At 43.2% G+C, this 20,909-nt stretch overlaps 1 protein-coding gene across 1 annotated transcript in view; it reads left to right on the forward strand.

Annotated features, from left to right (window-relative positions):
- Positions 1-20,909, forward strand: part of itsn1 (intersectin 1 (SH3 domain protein)) — a gene marked incomplete at its 3' end in the record, with an annotated part of 55,313 nt that overhangs the window by 20,037 nt on the left and 14,367 nt on the right. Inside the window, exons 14-30 of the mRNA XM_080016892.1 lie at positions 394-534; positions 682-769; positions 1,851-1,990; positions 2,846-2,929; positions 6,330-6,466; positions 6,620-6,918; positions 7,131-7,294; positions 12,574-12,812; positions 13,533-13,707; positions 13,982-14,068; positions 14,193-14,341; positions 16,300-16,379; positions 16,507-16,679; positions 16,781-16,826; positions 17,206-17,327; positions 17,706-17,829; positions 20,508-20,702. Coding sequence (XP_079873018.1) covers positions 394-534; positions 682-769; positions 1,851-1,990; positions 2,846-2,929; positions 6,330-6,466; positions 6,620-6,918; positions 7,131-7,294; positions 12,574-12,812; positions 13,533-13,707; positions 13,982-14,068; positions 14,193-14,341; positions 16,300-16,379; positions 16,507-16,679; positions 16,781-16,826; positions 17,206-17,327; positions 17,706-17,829; positions 20,508-20,702 — 2,443 coding nt within the window. The remainder of the gene's footprint in view (positions 1-393; positions 535-681; positions 770-1,850; positions 1,991-2,845; positions 2,930-6,329; positions 6,467-6,619; positions 6,919-7,130; positions 7,295-12,573; positions 12,813-13,532; positions 13,708-13,981; positions 14,069-14,192; positions 14,342-16,299; positions 16,380-16,506; positions 16,680-16,780; positions 16,827-17,205; positions 17,328-17,705; positions 17,830-20,507; positions 20,703-20,909) is intronic.

Below are 20,909 nucleotides of genomic sequence, written 5' to 3' on the forward strand. Positions count from 1 at the left end.
ATTTTGAAGGGCCCGATTGCTATCAAGGGAGACCCCACCCCCCCGCTGGCTCGCTGTTTCTCATGGGAAGCCCTGCCCCCTGTTGGTTTGCTGTTCACTGTTTATTGTAGGTTTATTAATATTACACGTTTTGGATGTCCATCTGCACCAAATTCGACAGTGCATGTCCTTGGGTCCCCAGCAATACACTCGCCAAGTGTGAAATGGAACGGATGAACGGTTAACAAACTAATCAAAGGACATACAATGGACAGACAGACAGAGATTCCTTCCTTTGTAGTTGACTGCAAGTCTTTTTTTTTAAGTCTGAGTCCTTTTTAGTGATTCAAATGTTTTGTCCTGTGAGTAATCTATTTTCTTTCCTTCATCCCCCCTCTACCTCCCTCTCTGCAGAACGACAAGAGGTCCCAGCTGGAGGGCAAACTGCAGGATGTTCGCTTTCGTTTGTCTGCGCAGCGGAGAGAGGTGGAGCAAACCAACCAGACCAGGGAGACTCGCATTGCCGAAATCACGCTGCTGCAGCAGCAACTGCAGGTAGGCAAAACCTAATACACAGAAACATTGTTACGACACTGTTTGCTGTGTAAAGTAAAAAAACAAACCAAATAAAAGTTGACGTACCCTGTTGAATGCTGAGACCATTCCCCACTGTTGTGTCTATTTCCCCTTGTTACTCTGTAGGACTCTCAGCTGTGGCTGGGTCGGCTCATTCCTGACAAACAGTGTCTCAATGACCAGCTCAAACAGGTCCAACAGAATAGCCTGCACTGTGAGTACCACAAGGTCAACATCTATTTGATATTTTGTGTCCAAAAAGTGGAGAAGGTTGATTTTGTTTTATATTTTAACACTTCTTTCTTTGATTTGGTTATTTGGGAAAGTCTCAAATAATAATAAAACCCTATTTAACAGTGTCAGATTCAGCAAATCACTAACCCCTGAATTAGGCTTGGGAGATTGTGCAAAATTCCAATTGACAGCGATCGCCAATAGACGATTTTATCAGGAGAGGGGGGTGCGCGAGCATAGAAGGTAATGTAATGTGTCAAATGCGGTCTTCCCGTTACAGAAGTGTAGGATTTATTATTTACAAGTAAAGTATTCACACAAAAACATCCAGATTTTACTAAATTAAGTCCCATTGCAACGGAAAGGACAGTGAAGACGCACTGTTTTTTTTTGGAATTGGAAGGAACAGGACTTAACTCAGTTCTGTTAAAAAATGTAGTTTCATACATGTAGGAAACAAACTAAAATAAATAGATCTAAAATACAAACACAGCACAGGAGTCGAGAATCGGGGCGCACGCATGGTGCACCGCTGTCTGGAGGAGAAATAAATAAAAAAAACACCACTCCAATTTTCTGAGTTAGGTTTACATTTTTCATTTTCCATACAAGTAAGAAACTAAGGAACAAAATAAATCTAAATCTTTCTCTATGAGATTATTTTATATATTGCTATATTATAATCACAGAGATTTGAAGATTTGCATATAGAGCGTGGAAGTGAGATCCAATCACAAGTGGTTACTCGGCAGCTCTGAGCGGAGAGGGCGAGACCCATGGCCCTCTCTCTCCCTCTCTCTGTCTCTCCCTCTCTTGACCATTTAATCATGAATCTGCCAAAGCGAACTTGAATGCAGTTGTCCACATTTAGAAGCGTCGCCAGAGAAGATGTTAGTTATAGATATTAATTATAGGAGGCACTTCGGCTGAGTTTTTCGGTGTGTTAGTTAATTACGTCCCCCCATACGAACAGTTCCCGTCAAAGCAGCATAAGTACAAAAATGGCCCTTGCATAGTGAGGGGAAAAAATGGTTGATGGACTGATGTTTTTGTGTGTGCAGGTGACAGTCTGGCCTCCCTGCAGAAGGCTGTAGAGCAGAAGGAGAGCAGCCGGAAACAGCTGAGAGAACAACTGGATGTCATCGAGAGGGAGACCAGGTCCAAGCTGCTGGAGATAGACGCCTTCAACACTCAGCTGAAGGTAAAAGACCAGTTGACCTGCTGGGACCGGTTTACTTATTGAGACCAGTTGACCTACTGATACTGGTTATCCTTCTGAGAACGGTTGGCCTACTGAGACTGGGTGACTTATTGAGACCGGTCGGCCTGCTGAGACCAGTTGACCTGCTGAGATCAGTTGACTTACTGGGATCAGTAGGTCACCTGGGATTACACACCCACCCTACAAAGGACACATTTATTGATATTGAACCTTGCAACATAAAAGTTTGATGAGACAGCTAATTGATTAAATGCATTGCAGCAATTAAAAACATGTGATTGTAGTGCCAGTTCTGAAAAGGGGGAAAGAAAGAGAAGGGAAGGAAAGAGACAAGGAAGTTAGAGGACATTTTCAAACTGATTTGAGTCACTCTACATCTTTTACTCCTAATTTGATTTGGTAATGTTGATTTTGCTAATGTGGTAAAACGATCTTTCACAGAGTTTTTCCGTATTTCCAGAGTATCGACGGGAGACATTCCTACTGTTTGCTCTAGTCAAATTAGAAATCGGTGGTGACAACGACTGAATTGATATCTGACTATATTGCCCTTCCAACATACCCCCAAAACCCCTTTAATCCCCTGGTTTCCTGTTGGTCCCCACCCATTTGCCTTGTTTATTCTGTTGACCTTATTGCCTCCTGTGTTCTTCTCCCTTCTCTGCCTTTTCAAGCCTACACTTCTAACTTTTATTTCCCTCCTATTTTATTACTTTTATTTTGTTTTATCAATAATCCCCTCCTTTGATTTTGTATGTTTCCCTTTCTCCCTCTCCAATTCATGTCTTCTTCCTGGTTCTCTTACCATTGCCCTCCTCCCATTGCCCATGCCAGTCTCTGTGTGAGTTCTATGCCAACCAGTGTGCCAGGATAGAAGCCCTGCAGCAACAGCTTCAGGAGGAGCAGAGAGGGAGACAGGTAGAGCACACTGCCTCTGCCTGCCTGGGGTGGTACTGCAACTGGGATGAGCAAAATAAAAAAAAATATTGAGTAGTCTGGGGCAATAGCAAAAGGGGGACCTTAAGTTACAATAAAACCATGATTTCATGCCATTACTCATGGTCTGTCGCATTTTTTACCTCTCATTGTACATGACCGGGATAACGTATGCCATTGGTGGCACAGTAGCCATATTCTATTAAAATTTAGTTTTATTTGAATAATAATAAAAAAAAAGTTGAGCCATAGTTAAAATCAACTGCTAGCCATCTTTGGGCCGCATTAATTATTCTGTTTTTCCGGAGAGACTGTATTTTAGTACTTCGGTGTATAGTGTTAAACATCCAGGCATGAGATATGTAGTCCACGGTGCTGCCCCCTGCAGGCAGACAGTTACATTGCAGCCTGATGAAACCTGACTGTAATCGGAGTTTGACTCCTGAAACCTTCACTCACTTACAGCACACTCGTGCACATTGACCTTGCGGTGCCATTTGGCTTTTCGTTGTTATCATGCCCTAAACAAGCGTCATACTCACCATCATACTCACCAACAAGTACACAGTAGTATAAATAGCACTTGTGAATCTCCTCATCAACAGAGGCCTATTGTTGACAAGTTCAGCGGGACAAGCGTCATGGGACTTGATTGGCGATAATGTATGAATTTATTAATGTATAAAGATAACTTGCATATATGAGTACAGTGTTGGGACATTGCAGTGTTTAGCAGCGAAAACTGTTACAACGAAGTAAAATATTTGCGTCATAGGATTTTCTTACATGCCACCCTTTTTCAAACTAACCATATTTTCGTTTGACTCAAAAAAGGATGTAAAGGTTCACACATTGGTCCTCCTTCACTACACTCCTCATTGTATAGCTGTTTAAGGAAAACTATTTTTTCAACTTCAACTTTATGTTTTGCTCATTTGGAGTTGACTGAGTGATGGAGTTTTCCTTTTAAAAATGGCTACTTGGTCATGACTTGACACTGAATTCCTACTAAAATCATTGGGTGACATGGAAAATAGGTACCCTCTAATTCCATCTTGGCTGTGTTCTTGCCTTTCCCTTACATGATCCCCCCCTGACAGCCATGGCAGCCCATTTCATATCTCCAGCTTGCAGAGTCACACTGCAGCTCGCTCCTCTCGAGGCACAGAATCATTGAGCGTTGTACTAAACTATACATTCCAGAATATGTACTGGACAGTAGACCCTTTTTAGAAACTAGTACAAGACTCTGGGCTCGTATTGACATATTGCCCGGAGTTAACTATGAGGTTCTTATTGATTAACTGGGGTGCGTCTCTTGGCGCATCACTAAAAAATGATCAGCTGCATGGAGTGACACAATATTCTATCTTTTCTTTATTGAGTAAAAGAATGTAGTCAAATCCATATTGTGGCACACATTTTGACCAATGTACCTGTGTATATGTACCTGTTTAGGTACATATACCAAAGAAATGCCACCCAACTCTGTTTTATTCTTTCTCCCTCTCTGTCTATCTCAACTTAAAAGGTCTATTGTGTTCGGTGTGTGTGTGTGTGTGTGTGTGTGTGTGTGTGTGTGTGTGTGTGTGTGTGTGTGTGTGTGTGTGTGTGTGTGTGTGTGTGTGTGTGTGTGTGTGTGTGTGTGTGTGTGTGTGTGTGTGTGTGTGTGTGTGTGAGTGCGCATGTGCTCTCGTGTGTGTATTCCAGTGCCAGATGCAGCTACAGCAACTTGAGTGTGTTTCAGCCATCAGAGTGTGCCTCACACGGTTTGGCTACGTTATACAGGTTCAAACAACTCACCTTCTTCCTTCTGTCATTCTATCTTCCCTTCTTCCCAGCTTCCTTCCTTTTCCTCCTTCGCCTTTCTTGTCTTATTTATTTACCTATCGTTTCATCATCCTTCTTTCCCGTCATCCTTTTACTTTTCCTCTATGCTGTTTTTTTTTTCAACTTCGTCTCTTCTCTTTACACTCTCCCACTAAACCGTTTCCTCCAGCCCAGGCCTTTTTTTTTGTATTCGTCAACTGCTCAGCTTTTGCAACTTGGCATCCTATTTTCTCTCCAGTTAACCATCATTAAACGAGTGTTGGCACTAGTTTAGGAAGTGTCGTCTTGTTAGCGTGATGCTGTTGCAATGCTCGGCTAGCTGGAGCGCTACTATAGGACTGCTAGCTTAGTATGTTTCAGCCAGACAAATAGCATCAGCCGATGAAAGCAGACCATGGGCCAGCTGGCTAGAAAAAGAGTTGTAAAATCGTTATTGATCCTTATCACAGAGGCGTCATAGAGGGTGTAGCCCACATGTGATTACTCTGCTATGGTATCTTTATGAGTACTTAATTGTTGTAAACATAGATCTGTGTGTGTGGGTGTGTGTGTGTCTGTTTTTTGCTGTGTGTGTGCGCACATGCACACGCATATACTGTATGTGTATGTGTGTGCTCTCGGCTTGTCGACTTGTCCATCACGACCATACGCCCTCCCTTTCACCTCTTCTTTAATTGAATTTGTATTTCCTCAGGTTGTATTGGCTTGTTTGCTTGTTAAGTTTTCCTCTGGTTGTTTGAAACAAAATGGATGCTGTGCACTGTGGGAGTCACAGGGTGCGCCCTAATGACACAGCTGGTTGACGTAGAGCTGACAGCGCACCACTTACTCTTCCAAAAAAACTGTGCTCCCTGCAAATAACAGAGCCCTGACACAAAACCGCCAGTGGAACTGCATAATAGGCCTCTCTAATAACTGTGTAATACACCTTTTATTATTGTTAACACCGCCCACCCCGATGACATTGTAATCTTGCTTAAATCATTTTCCCTCCCATTAAAAAAAACAAACGTGAATAACATTAACTTTCGATTCTCATTTCCAACAAATAAGATTCAAGTGAAGCAACAAGAGAACTATACCAGAGAAGCAGAGAAGTCTAGTCGACACTGACAAGGTGACAAGATTTCGAGATGATATATCATGGTGGATCTGCTGCATTTAATCTTCACTTGATTGCATTTGGCGAAGCTTGTGAAACCCAGCCTGTGGGTATCCAGTCCGACTCACTGGTTCAATTTTCCCAGTTTACCTTTGAAATTGCGTTGCTACTCCAATAAGCTGCTTGTAATTGGCTGTTCCTCTATTAAGGTACGTAAAGTTAAATTCTGCTTCTAGTTGGATGGAAGGAAGCGTTCCAAAGCACTTTCTGTATCTAGATGAAATTAGGAGAAGGGAAGGGTGTAGCTTGGCTTAGTCACCTGACCACTACTTACTACTGCTGATGTTGTTGTCGCTGTTGTTGTTGTCATCGTCAATGGTAACTGTTTGCAACCGGCCCTTTAACCCCACCTCTTCCTTGCCTCTGGTTCCTTCCCATAATGCCTTGTAGGAGCTACGGGAGATCCATAGCCGCCAGCAACGGCAGAAGCAGAAGGAGCTGGAAGGAGACACACATACACGGACACACATACTCTCACGTGCACACATACCGAATGAGAGGAGGTCTGCCGAACTGCAGGAGAGTAGGTGAGAAATGGAATGATTCTAGGAAAATGTTATTAGGATTTCCAATGTCATTCAAATCGTATTTTCAAATACGATTTATGTTTAGAAGAGGCACCCTTTATGCATGAGATCCATTTCCCTGTGTGTATGACCATGTCTACTTGCACGCCTCAGTTTGTTGTCTGAGGATGGTCTGGCCTGGAGGGACGACGGGGTTTCCTCGGCCCCCAAAGCTTCCACACCCCCGATGACGTCCGCCTCCCAGGCCTGGCTCAACAGAGTCACTCAGGAAGAAGAGGAGAGGAAGAGGAGGGGCATGGAGGAGGAGGAGGAGGAGGCGGAGGAGAAGGAAGAAATTCGCAAGAGAGGAGTGGGAGCCAAGGAGAAGGAGGTCGAGGGGAGAGTCACGAAGGACATGCAGGAGAAACTCAACAAGCTGTTTAGCCATCAGGCTGACCCCTGGGCTTCTGCAGGTTGGTGTGTGTGTGTGTGTGTGTGTGTGTGTGTGTGTGTGTGTGTGTGTGTGTGTGTGTGTGTGTGTGTGTGTGTGTGTGTGTGTGTGTGTGTGTGTGTGTGTGTGTGTGTGTGTGTGTGTGTGTGTGGTTTTCTGTCTGTCATGTATGACTGTATCCATCTTGTCAACCAAAGTTATCTGGTTCAATTGTTATTGTCTTTTTTTATTCAGGCCCAGAAGAGAGGGACACGGTAGCCAGCATGTTTGATCAGAAGGCCCCCATCACAAGCTTGGACCACCAGCAGCCGGCAAAAGTGGTCTACTACCGGGCTCTATACCCCTTTGATGCCCGCAGCCATGACGAGATCAGCATTGCTCCCGGGGATATCGTCATGGTAGGTGGCCACACACACACACACACACACACACACACACACACACACACACACACACACACACACACACACACACACACACACGGGAAGAATTCACAAAGAAATGGATTGCGCTCCATTGGAGAGTCATTACGCATTTACAGCACTACTCTACAATTGCCTGTTTAAGGAATTATCAGTCTTAAATAAATATAAAATTTAAAATAATTGTCGAACAGTAGTTATTTTAATTTAAAGTGTTAAAAGCAAATGTAAATTTGTAAGGAAATCTTTGGAGGGGCTGCACTGATACTATGCAATATCCTGACAGGGTGGTTTGCGGGTGGACACCTGATGACCCTGGTGTCCCCCCTGCTGAATGGGGACTTGTCACCCTGCTGAATGGGGCAATCTCTGCATTATTCTTGTGTTTTGAGGGAATGTTGAACAGCGTTATCGACATACAACATATTTTGTTTTTAAAAAGGCTTTTATGTAACAGTAAGAATATACATGTTTTATAAAAGTGGAATTATTTTGGAGTTTGAAAGTGCGGACAACACAACAAAATGTACAGTCTATCAATAACATGAGTCTCTGTATATCAGCCTTGGTGTGTCATTTAATATATTAATGTGTGTATGCCAAATATCTTCAAAGTTGTTGGAGTTATTATGTGGGAAACCCCAACCCTACCCTATTACCTATTCTGTTTCATCCTCACATTCAGTTTGAAATCCGCTGAAATATTGTCCAAGTCCGGGATAACGCCGGTATCAGTTTCAGCATCGCTGTTGTTCTCTGCGGCGCTGTCGGAGAACTGACTATCATCATGGAAAATGAAGTCCAGTATGGGCTGCTTACACTGACTTGGATCTATCACACTGGTCAGATTATTAAACAGGACAGGACAAGCTTAGCTTAGCTCGTCTTAATGTCACCAACACACATGCATTTCATGCAGCAACGGCAGACACACATGCAATGGAGGCCGTAAAATGTCTCTTCAGCATTTTCCCATCATGGCTCGTCCTTCCTCTGGGGGCGCAGGCCAGGAGCGGTAGGCAGCTGACAGTACAGCGCCCGGGGACCAACTTCTACATTCATCGCTGGTCAGACGATGTTTCTTGTGCATGTTTTTAGTGGGGGTTCTTATGATGATATATGGAGGAAACCCCATGTGAGCACGGGAAGAACATGCAAACTCCACACAGAAAGGCCCCTAATCAGACGATACCCTCTGGAGCGCATTGAGGTCCGCGATATGATTTAGATCTTCCGCCACCCGCTTCTCGTAATCCATAACAACACGGAGACCAACGTTTTCAGACATGTGAAACCGGATCCTCGGCTTGTTTATGAAAGTAATGTCAGCGTGACTTCTTTGTTGGTATACTTTGGTACACGCCCCCTCCACAATGATGTCTCCGTGTGTGTGTAAAAGTAGTACGATTTAAAAGTTGAACTGTATCGAAACGGTTTCACACTGTGACTTCACATCACATGAAATATGGAGGAAAGATCTTCACCTGGACGGTCGCATTAAAGGAAACGATCGATCGCTGTTGTTCAGCGTCTCGGTAAGTGAACTGTGGTTCCCCATGTAATCTAATGGGAACATTTAACTCCATGGTTTGACATTTTTCTACTATTTATAAATCAAATTCGGTTTTGAAAATACGTTGAGAGATAAAAAAAACCCCACAAAGGAACACGAATCTGGAAAAATCGAATTTTCCTTTTAGAAAGGTTTTATAAACTTATTTAGCTGCTCCTGGCGATTTTAAAAATGCGCGAGATAGCGGGTTTTGCAGTGGGTCACATATACACTCACCGGCCACTTTATTAGGTACACCTTGCTAATACCGGGTTGGACCCCCTTTTGCTTTCCGAACTGACTTAATTCTTCGTGGCATAGATTCAACAAGGTGTTGGAAACGTTCCTCAGAGATTTTGGTCCATATTGACATGATAGCATCACGCAGTTGCTGCAGATTTGTCGGCTGCACATCCATGATGCCAATCTCCCGTTCCACCACATCCCAAAGGTGCTCTTTTGGATTGAGATCTGGTGACTGTGGAGGCCATTGGAGTACAGTGAACTCATTGTCATTTTCAAGAAACCAGTTTGAGATGATTTGAGCTTTGTGACATGGTACATTATCCTGCTGGAAATAGCCATCAGATAATGGGTACACTGTGGTCACAAAGGGATGAACATGGTCAGCAACACTACTTAGGTATGCTGTGACATTTAAACAATGCTCAATTGGTACTCAGGGTCCCAAAGTGTGCCAAGAAAATATCCCCCACACCATTACACCACCACCACCAGCCTGAACCGTCGATACAAGGCAGGATGGATCCATGCTTTCATGTTGTTTACGCCAAATTCTGACCCTACCATCTGAATGTCGCAGCTGAAATTGAGGCTCATCAGACCAGGCAACGTTTTCCAATCTTTTATTGTCCATTTTTGGTGAGCTTGTGCGAATTGTAGCCTCAGTTTCCTGTTCTTAGCTGACAGGAGTGGCACCCAGGGGTGGTCTTCTGCTGCTGTAGCCCATCTGCTTCAAGGTATGACGTTTTGTGCCTTCAGAGATGGTATTTTGCATGTCTTGGTTGTAACGAGTGGTTATTTGAGTTACTGTTGCCTTTCGATCGTTTCGAACCAGTCTGCCCATTCTCCTCTGACCTCTGACATCAACAAGGCATTTTCGTCCACACAACTACCGCTCACTGAATATTGTCTCTTTTTCAGACCATTCTCTGTAAACCCGAGAGATGGTTCTGCGTGAAAATTCCAGTAGGTCAGCAGTTTCTGAAATACTCAGACCAGCCCGTCAGGCACCAACAAGCATGTCACATTCAAAGTCACTTAAATCCCCTTTCTTCCCCATTCTGATGCTTGGTTTGAACCTCAGCAAGTCATCCTGACCATGTCTACATGCCTAAATGCAATGAGTTGCTGCCATATGATTGGCTGATTAGCTATTTGTGTTAACATGCAATTGAACAGGTGTACCTAATAAAGTGGCCGGTGAGTGTATATATTACAGTGTAGAAATGATGACAGTTGATGGAATATATTTTACTCTGCCAAATTCCAGCTGCTGCACCCAGAAGCACCACAGATGCCATCTGTGGTTCAATGTCAGTTTTGACCACTTTATCACTATTACCTATCACTTTTATTTGTTTTTTGACATGTTTTGAGTTCAATAGCAATTATAGAACAATTTTTGTCAACTTTTGTGACATAGAGTGCGTTTTGAAAACCACGAACTGCAGCATGTTCCGCTACCTATACCCCTTATAAATGGGATTTCAGCTGCACCAGCTCTCTGAAGACGATCGTGCAGTGCTGCCTTTTTTGCCCCCCTCTTTTTTTTTTTTTTTGATCTTGGACAATTACCACCAGGTCTCTGCAGACAGTAATTGCGTCTTCTTAACTGCGTGTGTGTGTGTGGCTATTAGTGTTTGTGAATTGGATGCTTTTTGCAACGAGGCTCATTTGCATAGAAAGGGGCCAATTTTGCACCAAAATGCATGCATAATACCTAATTAAAATATGCGCAAATAGCACCGACACACCGTGACTGTATTTGTGAGGCAGCGGAGTAAGCGGTGCATTTCACCGTTCGTGGGTCTTTCTTTGTGAATTAGACGCTCACTTTTTCTGTTATTTGCGCCGGTTTAGCGGCCAGAATAGCTGCTCAATGCAATAGCTTTGTAAAGCCATATCTGTGTGAATAGGACAATCTAGATTAGAATTATCTTCACAAAAAGACTGCCAAAAGACTAGTTGAAAGACAAAAAACTAGTAAATAACACTGATAAAATATTAGTTAAAAGTGCAAAAGTGGTAAAAAAAAAAAAAAAAACTTGCTCAAAGATTAAACAAGTAAGAAAAAAAAATACTGCTATAAGTCTTCTAAAAAATTAGTTAAAAGACAATAAACAAGTACAATGACTGCGAAAAGACTAGTCAGCTGCGCTAGGCAGGTAGTTCATTTGTGTTAATTTGTTAATTATGTGTGAGAGATGAAGTGTTTGTGTGTAAGGGCATAGCACTGCTTTTTACCTCCATTTCTGTTTAACTTCTGGTGTTTATTTACAACTGGATTACTATTTGTACTAGACGGATAGCCTCTACTGTACATATTATGTGTATGGCTGTGTGCATATAGTGTGTATGTATGTGTAATAACTCTTTCCTCTCCCCACTGCCATCCAAACTGAAGGTGAAAGGGGAGTGGGTAAGTTCACCCCCCCCCCAGGTCCTTTCCCTACCAGTCACACGGCATTTTGATTTTGTCGGTCATCGTCTCTGCATGTGTTTGTGTTGATTTGTGCAATCATCCAATCAGAGCGATGTTTTAGGAATCCATCTGAGATTACCACGCAATATGCTAAACATGGGTGTGGTTTATCCTAATGTGAGTGTTAATTGAAAACTGCATATTTCCCATTTTTTTATTTTTAAATAATAATTTAATGAATAAACACAAATATCTGTTATTAGTCGAGCCTTGGGACACACTGTAGTGCAAACAGTGCTCTTTTGTTTGTGCTATGAGGTTTAATACAAAATCTCTCGCTCGTTTGTCTTCATTTTGTCGGCTCTAATTAGCTCCGAACAATGTCTACGAAATCCATTGAGAGAGAGGAGACCAAAACTTAGGGCTTACACAAGCGACAAAGAGAGACAAAAATTGTTTTTTTAAAGTTTGAACACTATTTGTGAACATTGTTTGCTGGAGTCAACCACAGCCACGATCTCTAGATGTCTAAATGCTGCTAAAATGGCATTCTGAAAAATAAAATTGCCACAATCTGAAAAATGGAGATTTGGTCTGGTTCACACTAAAGATTCCCATGGAGTTTAATTGAATGAATTGCAGTGTAATTCTTAAATTTGCCATTTTGAAATCATTATCAGCAGACATTGTTACATTGTTAATATATTCTGATTACCGTAATTCGATCAGAAATCCTTCCATGTTACCCATACCTAAAATCACTCCTCCTTTCTATCCATGTGTTTGGTTCTGTGGCTGCACAGCTACATTCTCACAAGGGGTTTATTTTAAGAATAAGGATACCTAAAATACAACTGTAGCGGTTTTTATGACATTGTGAGAGACCACCAGGAATTTAGAATCTGTGCCTCTGGGTAATCCTGCTTTCTTGAGATCCCCTCAACTCCTTCTATGCTCGTAGCAGTTTCTCCACCTCCCTCACTGTGGAGTGTGAAGTCGAATATACATATTTATGCATTTGTTATTCTCTCCCGCTAGGTGGACGAATCTCAAACTGGCGAGCCCGGCTGGCTGGGAGGAGAGCTGCGGGGCCGCACCGGCTGGTTCCCGGCCAACTATGCTGAGCGGATCCCTGACAGCGAGGCGCCCATTGGCCTGCGTGGCTCAGCCTCGACCACACCCACCCAGGCCCCACAGCCTGTGGCCACGCCCCCGCCTGCCCCCCACACCACCTCCACCTCGTCAGCCAGCAGCAACTGGGCCGATTTCAGCACCACGTACGTACCCGACAGCAACGATAAAGAATGGATAAATGGATGCATTTTCTTCCAAATGTCTTTTTCAATTACTGTTTTAACAGGAAGGAAAAAAAACTCGAAAGAATTTTGTGACTTTCTCACACAAAAAACTTTTTTAGTAATTGTAGGGACAATGTGGTACTATCAGTTTGAGTTCAGAGACAGGATAGGTTTGAGGTACACATTAAAGGACATAAAACAGTCAGTGCCAGTGCGCACATTGTCTAATGTGTGCTCTGGCACTTACTGCTATGTCCAGAGCAGTGCTGTTGAAAAATAAAAGGTGGAGTTTGCCTTCAAGTCAAGCGTCTAAGTCAATTTATTTTTATGATTGTTGCGAGGCTTTTCTGAAAACTTGTGATTTTTTTTTTAAATTCAGCTTTTTGTTGTTTTTTGCAATGAACAATGATGATGAATGACACTCTGGGAATTGCAAGAATTGTAAACATTTGAGTACTCAATTTCTTTAAAGATTTTCTGAACATAGAAGACAAAATGATTTGGTTCAAAAGACCAAAAAAGAAAAAGATCGAACTGTGCTTTTGGGTTCCACTAGTAAGTCTATAAAGCCAACCTTTTATTTCAACATACAGTAATCACTGAATTTGACGTTATCGGTGAAGGGAGCATCTGTTGATTTAGAGGGAGGGACTGGTAAACTCACACATTCTGTCATTTATGGATGTGTGTTTCTCGCAGCTGGCCCTCCTCCACGGCCAACCAGTCGGACAGCGAGGGCTGGGATGCCTGGCCGACCTCCTCCAACTCTCAGAACCCCTCGCTCAGCGTTCCCTCTGCGCAGCTACGGCAACGCTCTGCCTTCACGCCCGCTACCATGACAACAGGCTCCTCCCCTTCCCCCATACTGGGACAGGTAACACAGGCCCATTGAAATCTTTATGACGTTGAAGATGTAATGATGATAGGAGGAGATGAGAAGAAATAGCAATAGGCTTGATTCACAAAGTCCTTTTCTCCCTCTTCACTTTATAAGAATATTTGTATTACTAATTCTCTCTCTCTCTCTCTCTCTCTCTCTCTCTCTCTCTCTCTCTCTCTCTCTCTCTCTCTCTCTCTCTCTCTCTCTCTCTCTCTCTCTCTCTCTCTCTCTCTCTCTCTCTCTCTCTCTCTCTCTCTCTCTCTCTCAGGGGGAAAAAGTGGAGGGTCTTCAAGCTCAGGCCTTGTATCCCTGGAGAGCCAAGAAGGACAACCACCTCAACTTTAACAAGAACGAGGTGCTGATGCTGTAGCAAGTCCTTCATGTCTCCACTCAAACTGTCAAGTTGCAGCTTGATGGATTAACTGGTACTGATCATGGTTTTGTTTTTTTGTTTTTAACCCTTCACGTCTTTCCTGCAGATAATAACGGTGCTAGAACAGCAGGACATGTGGTGGCTGGGCGAGCTGCAGACCGGACAGCGAGGCTGGTTCCCCAAGAGCTACGTCAAGCTCATCTCCCCCACCATGACGACGCCCGCTTCCGTGGCCCCCCGCAGCAAGAACGTCAGGTGGGGGAGGATATTACCTGTATAAGACTAGGGCACAGGTTCCAAAACTGGGGACCATGGCCCCCTAACGGTCCTGGAAGGAATTATAAAAATATAATTTGATATACAGTGGGGCAAAAAAGTATTTAGTCAGCCACCAATTGTGCATGTTCTCCCACTTAAAAAGATGAGAGAGGCCTGTAATTTTCGTCATAGGTACACTTTGACTATGAGAGACAGAATGGGGGAAAGAATCCAGGAAATAACATTGTAGGATTTTTAATGAATTAATTGGTAAATTCCTCGGTAAAATAAGTATTTGGTCACCTACAAACAAGCAAGATTTCTGGCTTTCACAGACCTGTAACTTTTTCTTTAAGAGGCTCCTCTGTCCTCCACTCCTTACCTGTATTAATGGCACCTGTTTGAACTCGTTATCAGTATAAAAGACACCTGTCCACAACCTCAAACAGTCACACTCCAAACTCCACTATGGCCAAGACCAAAGAGCTGTCAAAGGACACCAGAAACAAAATTGTAGACCTGCACCAGGCTGGGAAGACTGAATCTGCAATAGGTAAGCAGCTTGTTGTGAAGAAATCAACTGTGGGAGCAATTATTAGAAAATGGAAGACATACAAGACCACTGATAATCTCCCTCGATCTGGAGCTCCACGTAACATCTCACCCCATGGGGTCAAAATGATCACAAGAACGATGAACAAACATCCCAGAACCACACGGGGGGACCTAGTGAATGACCTGCAGAGAGCTGGGACCAAAGTAACAAAGGCTATCATCAGTAACACACTACGCCGCCAGGGACTCAAATCCTGCAGTGCCAGACGTGTCCCCCTGCATAAGCCAGTACATGTCCAGGCCCGTCTGAAGTTTGCTAGAGAGCATTTGGATGATCCAGAAGAGGATTGGGAGAATGTCATATGGTCAGATGAAACCAAAATAGAACTTTTTGGTAAAAACTCAACTTGTCATGTTTGGAGGAGAAAGAAAGCTGAGTTGCATCCAAAGAACACCATACCTACTGTGAAGCATGGGGGTGGAAACATCATGCTTTGGGGCTGTTTTTCTGCAAAGGGACCAGGACGACTGATCCGTGTAAAGGAAAGAATGAATGGGGCCATGTATCGTGAGATTTTGAGTGAAAACCTCCTTCCATCAGCAAGGGCATTGAAGATGAAACGTGGCTGGGTCTTTCAGCATGACAATGATCCCAAACACACCCGGGCCCGGGCAACGAAGGAGTGGCTTTGTAAGAAGCATTTCAAGGTCCTGGAGTGGCCTAGCCAGTCTCCAGATCTCAACCCCATAGAAAATCTTTGGAGGGAGTTGAAAGTCTGTGTTGCCCAGCGACAGCCCCAAAACATCACTGCTCTAGAGGAGATCTGCATGGAGGAATGGGCCAAAATACCAGCAACAGTGTGTGAAAACCTTGTGAAGACTTACAGAAAACGTTTGACCTCTGTCATTGCAAACAAAGTGTATATAACCAAGTATTGAGATGAACTTTTGTTATTGACCGAATACTTATTTTCCACCATAATTTGCAAATACATTCTGTAAAAATCAGACAATGTGATTTTCTGGATTTTTTTTTCTCATTTTGTCTCTCATAGTTGAGCTATACCTATGATGAAAATAACAGGCCTCTCTCATCTTTTTAAGTGGGAGAACTTGCTCAATTGGTGGCTAACTAAATACTTTTTTGCCCCACTGTATGTATACCTTTTCTTTTATTCTTTCACATTTTTAAATATGTTTAAACATATATACAAAATATATTTTGATTCTTTGTAGTCAAAGTTTGTAGGGGTATCCTGATTGGGATATGAAAATACAGATTTGTCTCGTTCCGATCGATCCAAACAAAATCAAAATATGCGACATCTGCTTTATGATATGTGGCTAGCTCATAGGCTAAATATGTTAAAAATAAAAACACTGTTGCTTCTCTTTTCCAGTGAGTCTGGAGCTTCAGAAAGTCCTCCATGTGCGAAGCGCCCCTCTCCCTCCCCCACCAAGCCCTCGGAGTCTGGAGAAGGTAGAACACACACACACACACACACACACATACACAGACATGTAGCGCTAACAAGGATGAGGATATTGATATCCTAGGTATTCAGTTGATGTTTCTGAATGTGTCTGCTCCTTGTTTGTCTGCACAGAGTATTTAGCCATGTACACCTACGAGAGCAATGAACAGGGCGACCTCAGCTTCCAGCAGGGGGACATAGTCATGGTGACCAGGAAAGAAGGGGATTGGTGGACTGGCATTGTTGGCGGCAAGACTGGGGTCTTCCCTTCCAACTACGTGAAGCCGCGAGACTCTGCCTCTGAGGTGAGAGGGGGGGGGGGGGGTTCCTGAACCAACATGGTGGGGGGGTGATGTTGGGGTCCAGTCTTCAAACCGGCAAACATCTGTCGTCCTCTTTTTTTTAGTCGTTGGGACCATCGGGAAAGACGGCCAGTATGGGAAAGAAGCCAGGTGAGCTGATTCTCTGTTACCATGGATACGCTTCAATACCTGAGTCCTGTTAGAGCTGATATCTCCTCTCTAGGGCAACCTGGTGACTGGGTCCAAGTTATACAGCACTCATAAACATGTTCTTTTCTCTGGCCGCTAGTGGTTTGCATTAGAAAAAAAAAACTACCCATGGGGAAAAAACACTGGAGAGTTTAAAGTCTCCATTGGGCTCGCTAGCAAGCCATGTTGCTGGTGCTAACTTTCTGCTTCGACTGTAGATCACCTGATCAAAAAGACACCTCTGGCGTTTTACTGCCCTTTAACCTTCGCTGAAGAAGCACAGTTAGGTGAGGTAATTCATCTAAAAGTTGCACTCCTCTCTCCTCTCCGCCTCTATCAGAGATCGCCCAGGTGATTGCCCCCTACAGTGCGACGGGCACGGAGCAGCTGACCTTGGCTCCGGGTCAGCTCATCCTCATCAGGAAAAAAAACCCCGGCGGCTGGTGGGAGGGGGAGCTCCAGGTATACACAGACATGCACACCATTTACTGTGTGTAAGGGACATGTTTTGACCTCCACGTGTTTCCTAAAAGGAACTTGAAAATGTGTGTAAAAGATATAAAAATTAATTTGGCTGATCTATCAAAGAACTTTGGGCAATCTATATGGTAATGCAAAGTTAATATACTGATATATACCCCAAGGAGCATATGAATAATGTAAACTCCAATCTAGACAGCTAATTCTTTTTCTAGAAATCTAATTCTGATTATATTTCTAAACTTGCCTAAAAGGGAAAGTTATGAAAACATCCATGGAAAGAATTACATAAAGAGAATACTTTGCAAAACTCTGATCTGGTATTCTACACTTATTTTAATGCTTGACCGACAACACCAGGCACGGGGGAAAAAGCGCCAGATAGGTTGGTTCCCAGCCAACTACGTAAAGCTGTTGAGCCCCAGCACCAGCAAGACCACACCCACGGAGCCCACCCCCCCGAAGCTCGCACCCTCCAGCACAGGTTCACATACACACCCACTAACACTCACCAAGGCGTTGGGTTATCTAGTGCTTAGAGAAACCATGTGATGATCCTGGGACATCAGTTAGATGCCAGGCCAAAATAGGGTGACATCTCAAGAGATTATCCCTACACAAAAATGCGATACTACAGCCATATCCAGAAATTATATTAAAGGACCATAAAATTGAGTTTTAGCCTGTTTCTTAGTCATGGATTAACAGGCAATAATAGATAATTCATCAGGGCAATCTAAAAAAGTCAGTCATTAAAACTTTTTTGCATGTTGGGAAATTTGTACCATCCTCATTTTGAAGGGTATCCTGTATAACTAGGAAATGAACTATACGGTGTATACATTAGGGGTGACACGATTCCAATTCGAAATCGAAGGAATAGAGCGTTCGATTTCGAACTTCGAAATCAAAGCAAGTTCACGATTCTCCCTGTGTTTTTGTGGGTAATATTGTCTGGCAGTTTGTAAGTAATGGTGGTACACGCTCCATAAGAGTAGTTAATGTTATGGATATGATTTGCATTGTGATATCAAAGATAAGATAATAATATGAAACAGAACATGGTGCTGTGATATGATGAGTATTAGGGGGAAAAAAAGTCAGGTTAGAGAAAAACTTACAGAGCGGACACGGAGGGAGGAGAAGAAGAGACGCACTGCAGTGTTGAAAAGTTGGTCTCTTCAAAAAAGAGCCGCCTCTTACAACTCTCGAGCATTTATTTTATCTATGAAATTGTATGGAATATTTTGCTCATATTTATTCCACTGCAAAATAATTGCATTATTTATAATCATTAAATGTGACAAGACTCAAAGTTATTTATTGAGAAACAATTGTTTTTCTTTACAAATTAAGACTCGATAGTCAATGGCATAGCTGTCAGTGCTGAAAGAAATACATATGTTTAAATCGAATGGTGACCTTAAAATCAAAAGTCAGATCGAATCGTGACACCCCTAGTATACAGTGGGGCAAAAAAGTATTTAGTCAGCCACCAATTGTGCAAGTTCTCCCACTTAAAAAGATGAGAGAGGCCTGTAATTTTCATCATAGGTATACCTCAACTATGAGAGACAGAATGGGGGGAAAGAATCCAGGAAATCACATTGTAGGATTTTTAATGAATTAATTGGTAAATTCCTCGGTAAAATAAGTATTTGGTCACCTACAAACAAGCAAGATTTCTGGCTTTCACAGACCTGTAACTTTTTCTTTAAGAGGCTCCTCTGTCCTCCACTCGTTACCTGTATTAATGGCACCTGTTTGAACTCGTTATCAGTATAAAAGACACCTGTCCACAACCTCAAACAGTCACACTCCAAACTCCACTATGGCCAAGACCAAAGAGCTGTCAAAGGACACCAGAAACAAAATTGTAGACCTGCACCAGGCTGGGAAGACTGAATGTGCAATAGGTCAGCAGCTTGTTGTGAAGAAATCAACTGTGGGAGAAATTATTAGAAAATGGAAGACATACAAGACCACTGATAATCTCCCTCGATCTGGGACTCCACGCAAGATCTCACCCCGTGGGGTCAAAATGATCAAAAGAACGGTGAACAAACATCCCAGAACCACACGGGGGGACCTAGTGAATGACCTGCAGAGAGCTGGGACCAAAGTAACAAAGGCTGCCATCAATAACACACTACGCCGCCAGGGACTCAAATCCTGCAGTGCCAGACGTGTCCCCCTGCTTAAGCCAGTACATGTCCAGGCCCGTCTGAAGTTTGCTAGAGAGCATTTGGGTGATCCAGAAGAGGATTGGGAGAATGTCATATGGTCAGATGAAACCAAAATATAACTTTTTGGTAAAAACTCAACTTGTCGTGTTTGGAGGAGAAAGAAAGATGAGTTGCATCCAAAGAACACCATACCTACTGTGAAGCATGGGGGTGGAAACATCATGCTTTGGGGTTTTTCTGCAAAGGGACCAGGACGACTGATCCGTGTAAAGGAAAGAATCGTGAGATTTTGAGTGAAAACCTCCTTCCATCAGCAAGGGCATTGAAGATGAAACGTGGCTGGGTCTTTCAGCATGACAATGATCCCAAACACACCGCCCGGGCAACGAAGGAGTGGCTTCGTAAGAAGCATTTCAAGGTCCTGGAGTGGCCTAGCCAGTCTCCAGATCTCAACCCCATAGAAAATCTTTGGAGGGAGTTGAAAGTCCGTGTTGCCCAGCGACAGCCCCAAAACATCACTGCTCTAGAGGAGATCTGCATGGAGGAATGGGCCAAAATACCAGCAAAAGTGTGTGAAAACCTTGTGAAGACTTACAGAAAACGTTTGACCTCTGTCATTGCAAACAAAGGGTTTATAACAAAGTATTGAGATGAACTTTTGTTATTGACCAAATACTTTTTTTCCACCATAATTTGCAAATAAATTCTTTAAAAATCAGACTGATTTTCTGGATTTTTTTTCCGCATTTTGTCTCTCATAGTCGAAGTGAACCTATCATGAAAATAACAGGCCTCTCTCATCTTTTTAAGTGGGAGAACTTGCACAATTGGTGGCTGACTAAATACTTTTTTGCCCCGTTGTACATTTGGAACAACCTACAAAATGGCAGACACCCTAGTTGGTCTCCTACATAGTAAACAGGCTATGGATGATGTCCTCGCCATATATCCCACCTGACTGTCTCTCTCTCACCAGCTGTTTGTCAGGTGATTGGCATGTACGACTACGTCGCCCAAAATGACGACGAGCTGGCATTCCTGAAGGGTCAGGTGATCACTGTGATCAGCAAGGATGACTGTGATTGGTGGAAAGGGGAGCTCAACAGCAGAGAGGGCCTATTTCCTAGCAACTACGTCAAGCTGACCACAGACACCGACCCAAGCACGCAGTGTAAGTGCACACATCACCCAACCCCTACATGCACACACACACCTTTCTAAAATGTATGGATGCCATATTGAAAGACTGCACAGTGTGAGCAAATAGGAGTAGCTCACACTCACACATCTTTCGCACACTCAGACATACACCCTTACTTTCAACCCAGTGCCAGGTGTGGAGATGCTGTCCCTCTACCGACCTTTGACCTTGTTAATT

The sequence above is a fragment of the Zeus faber genome, assembly GCF_960531495.2.
Source record: "Zeus faber genome assembly, chromosome: 16".
NCBI lineage: Eukaryota > Metazoa > Chordata > Actinopteri > Zeiformes > Zeidae > Zeus > Zeus faber.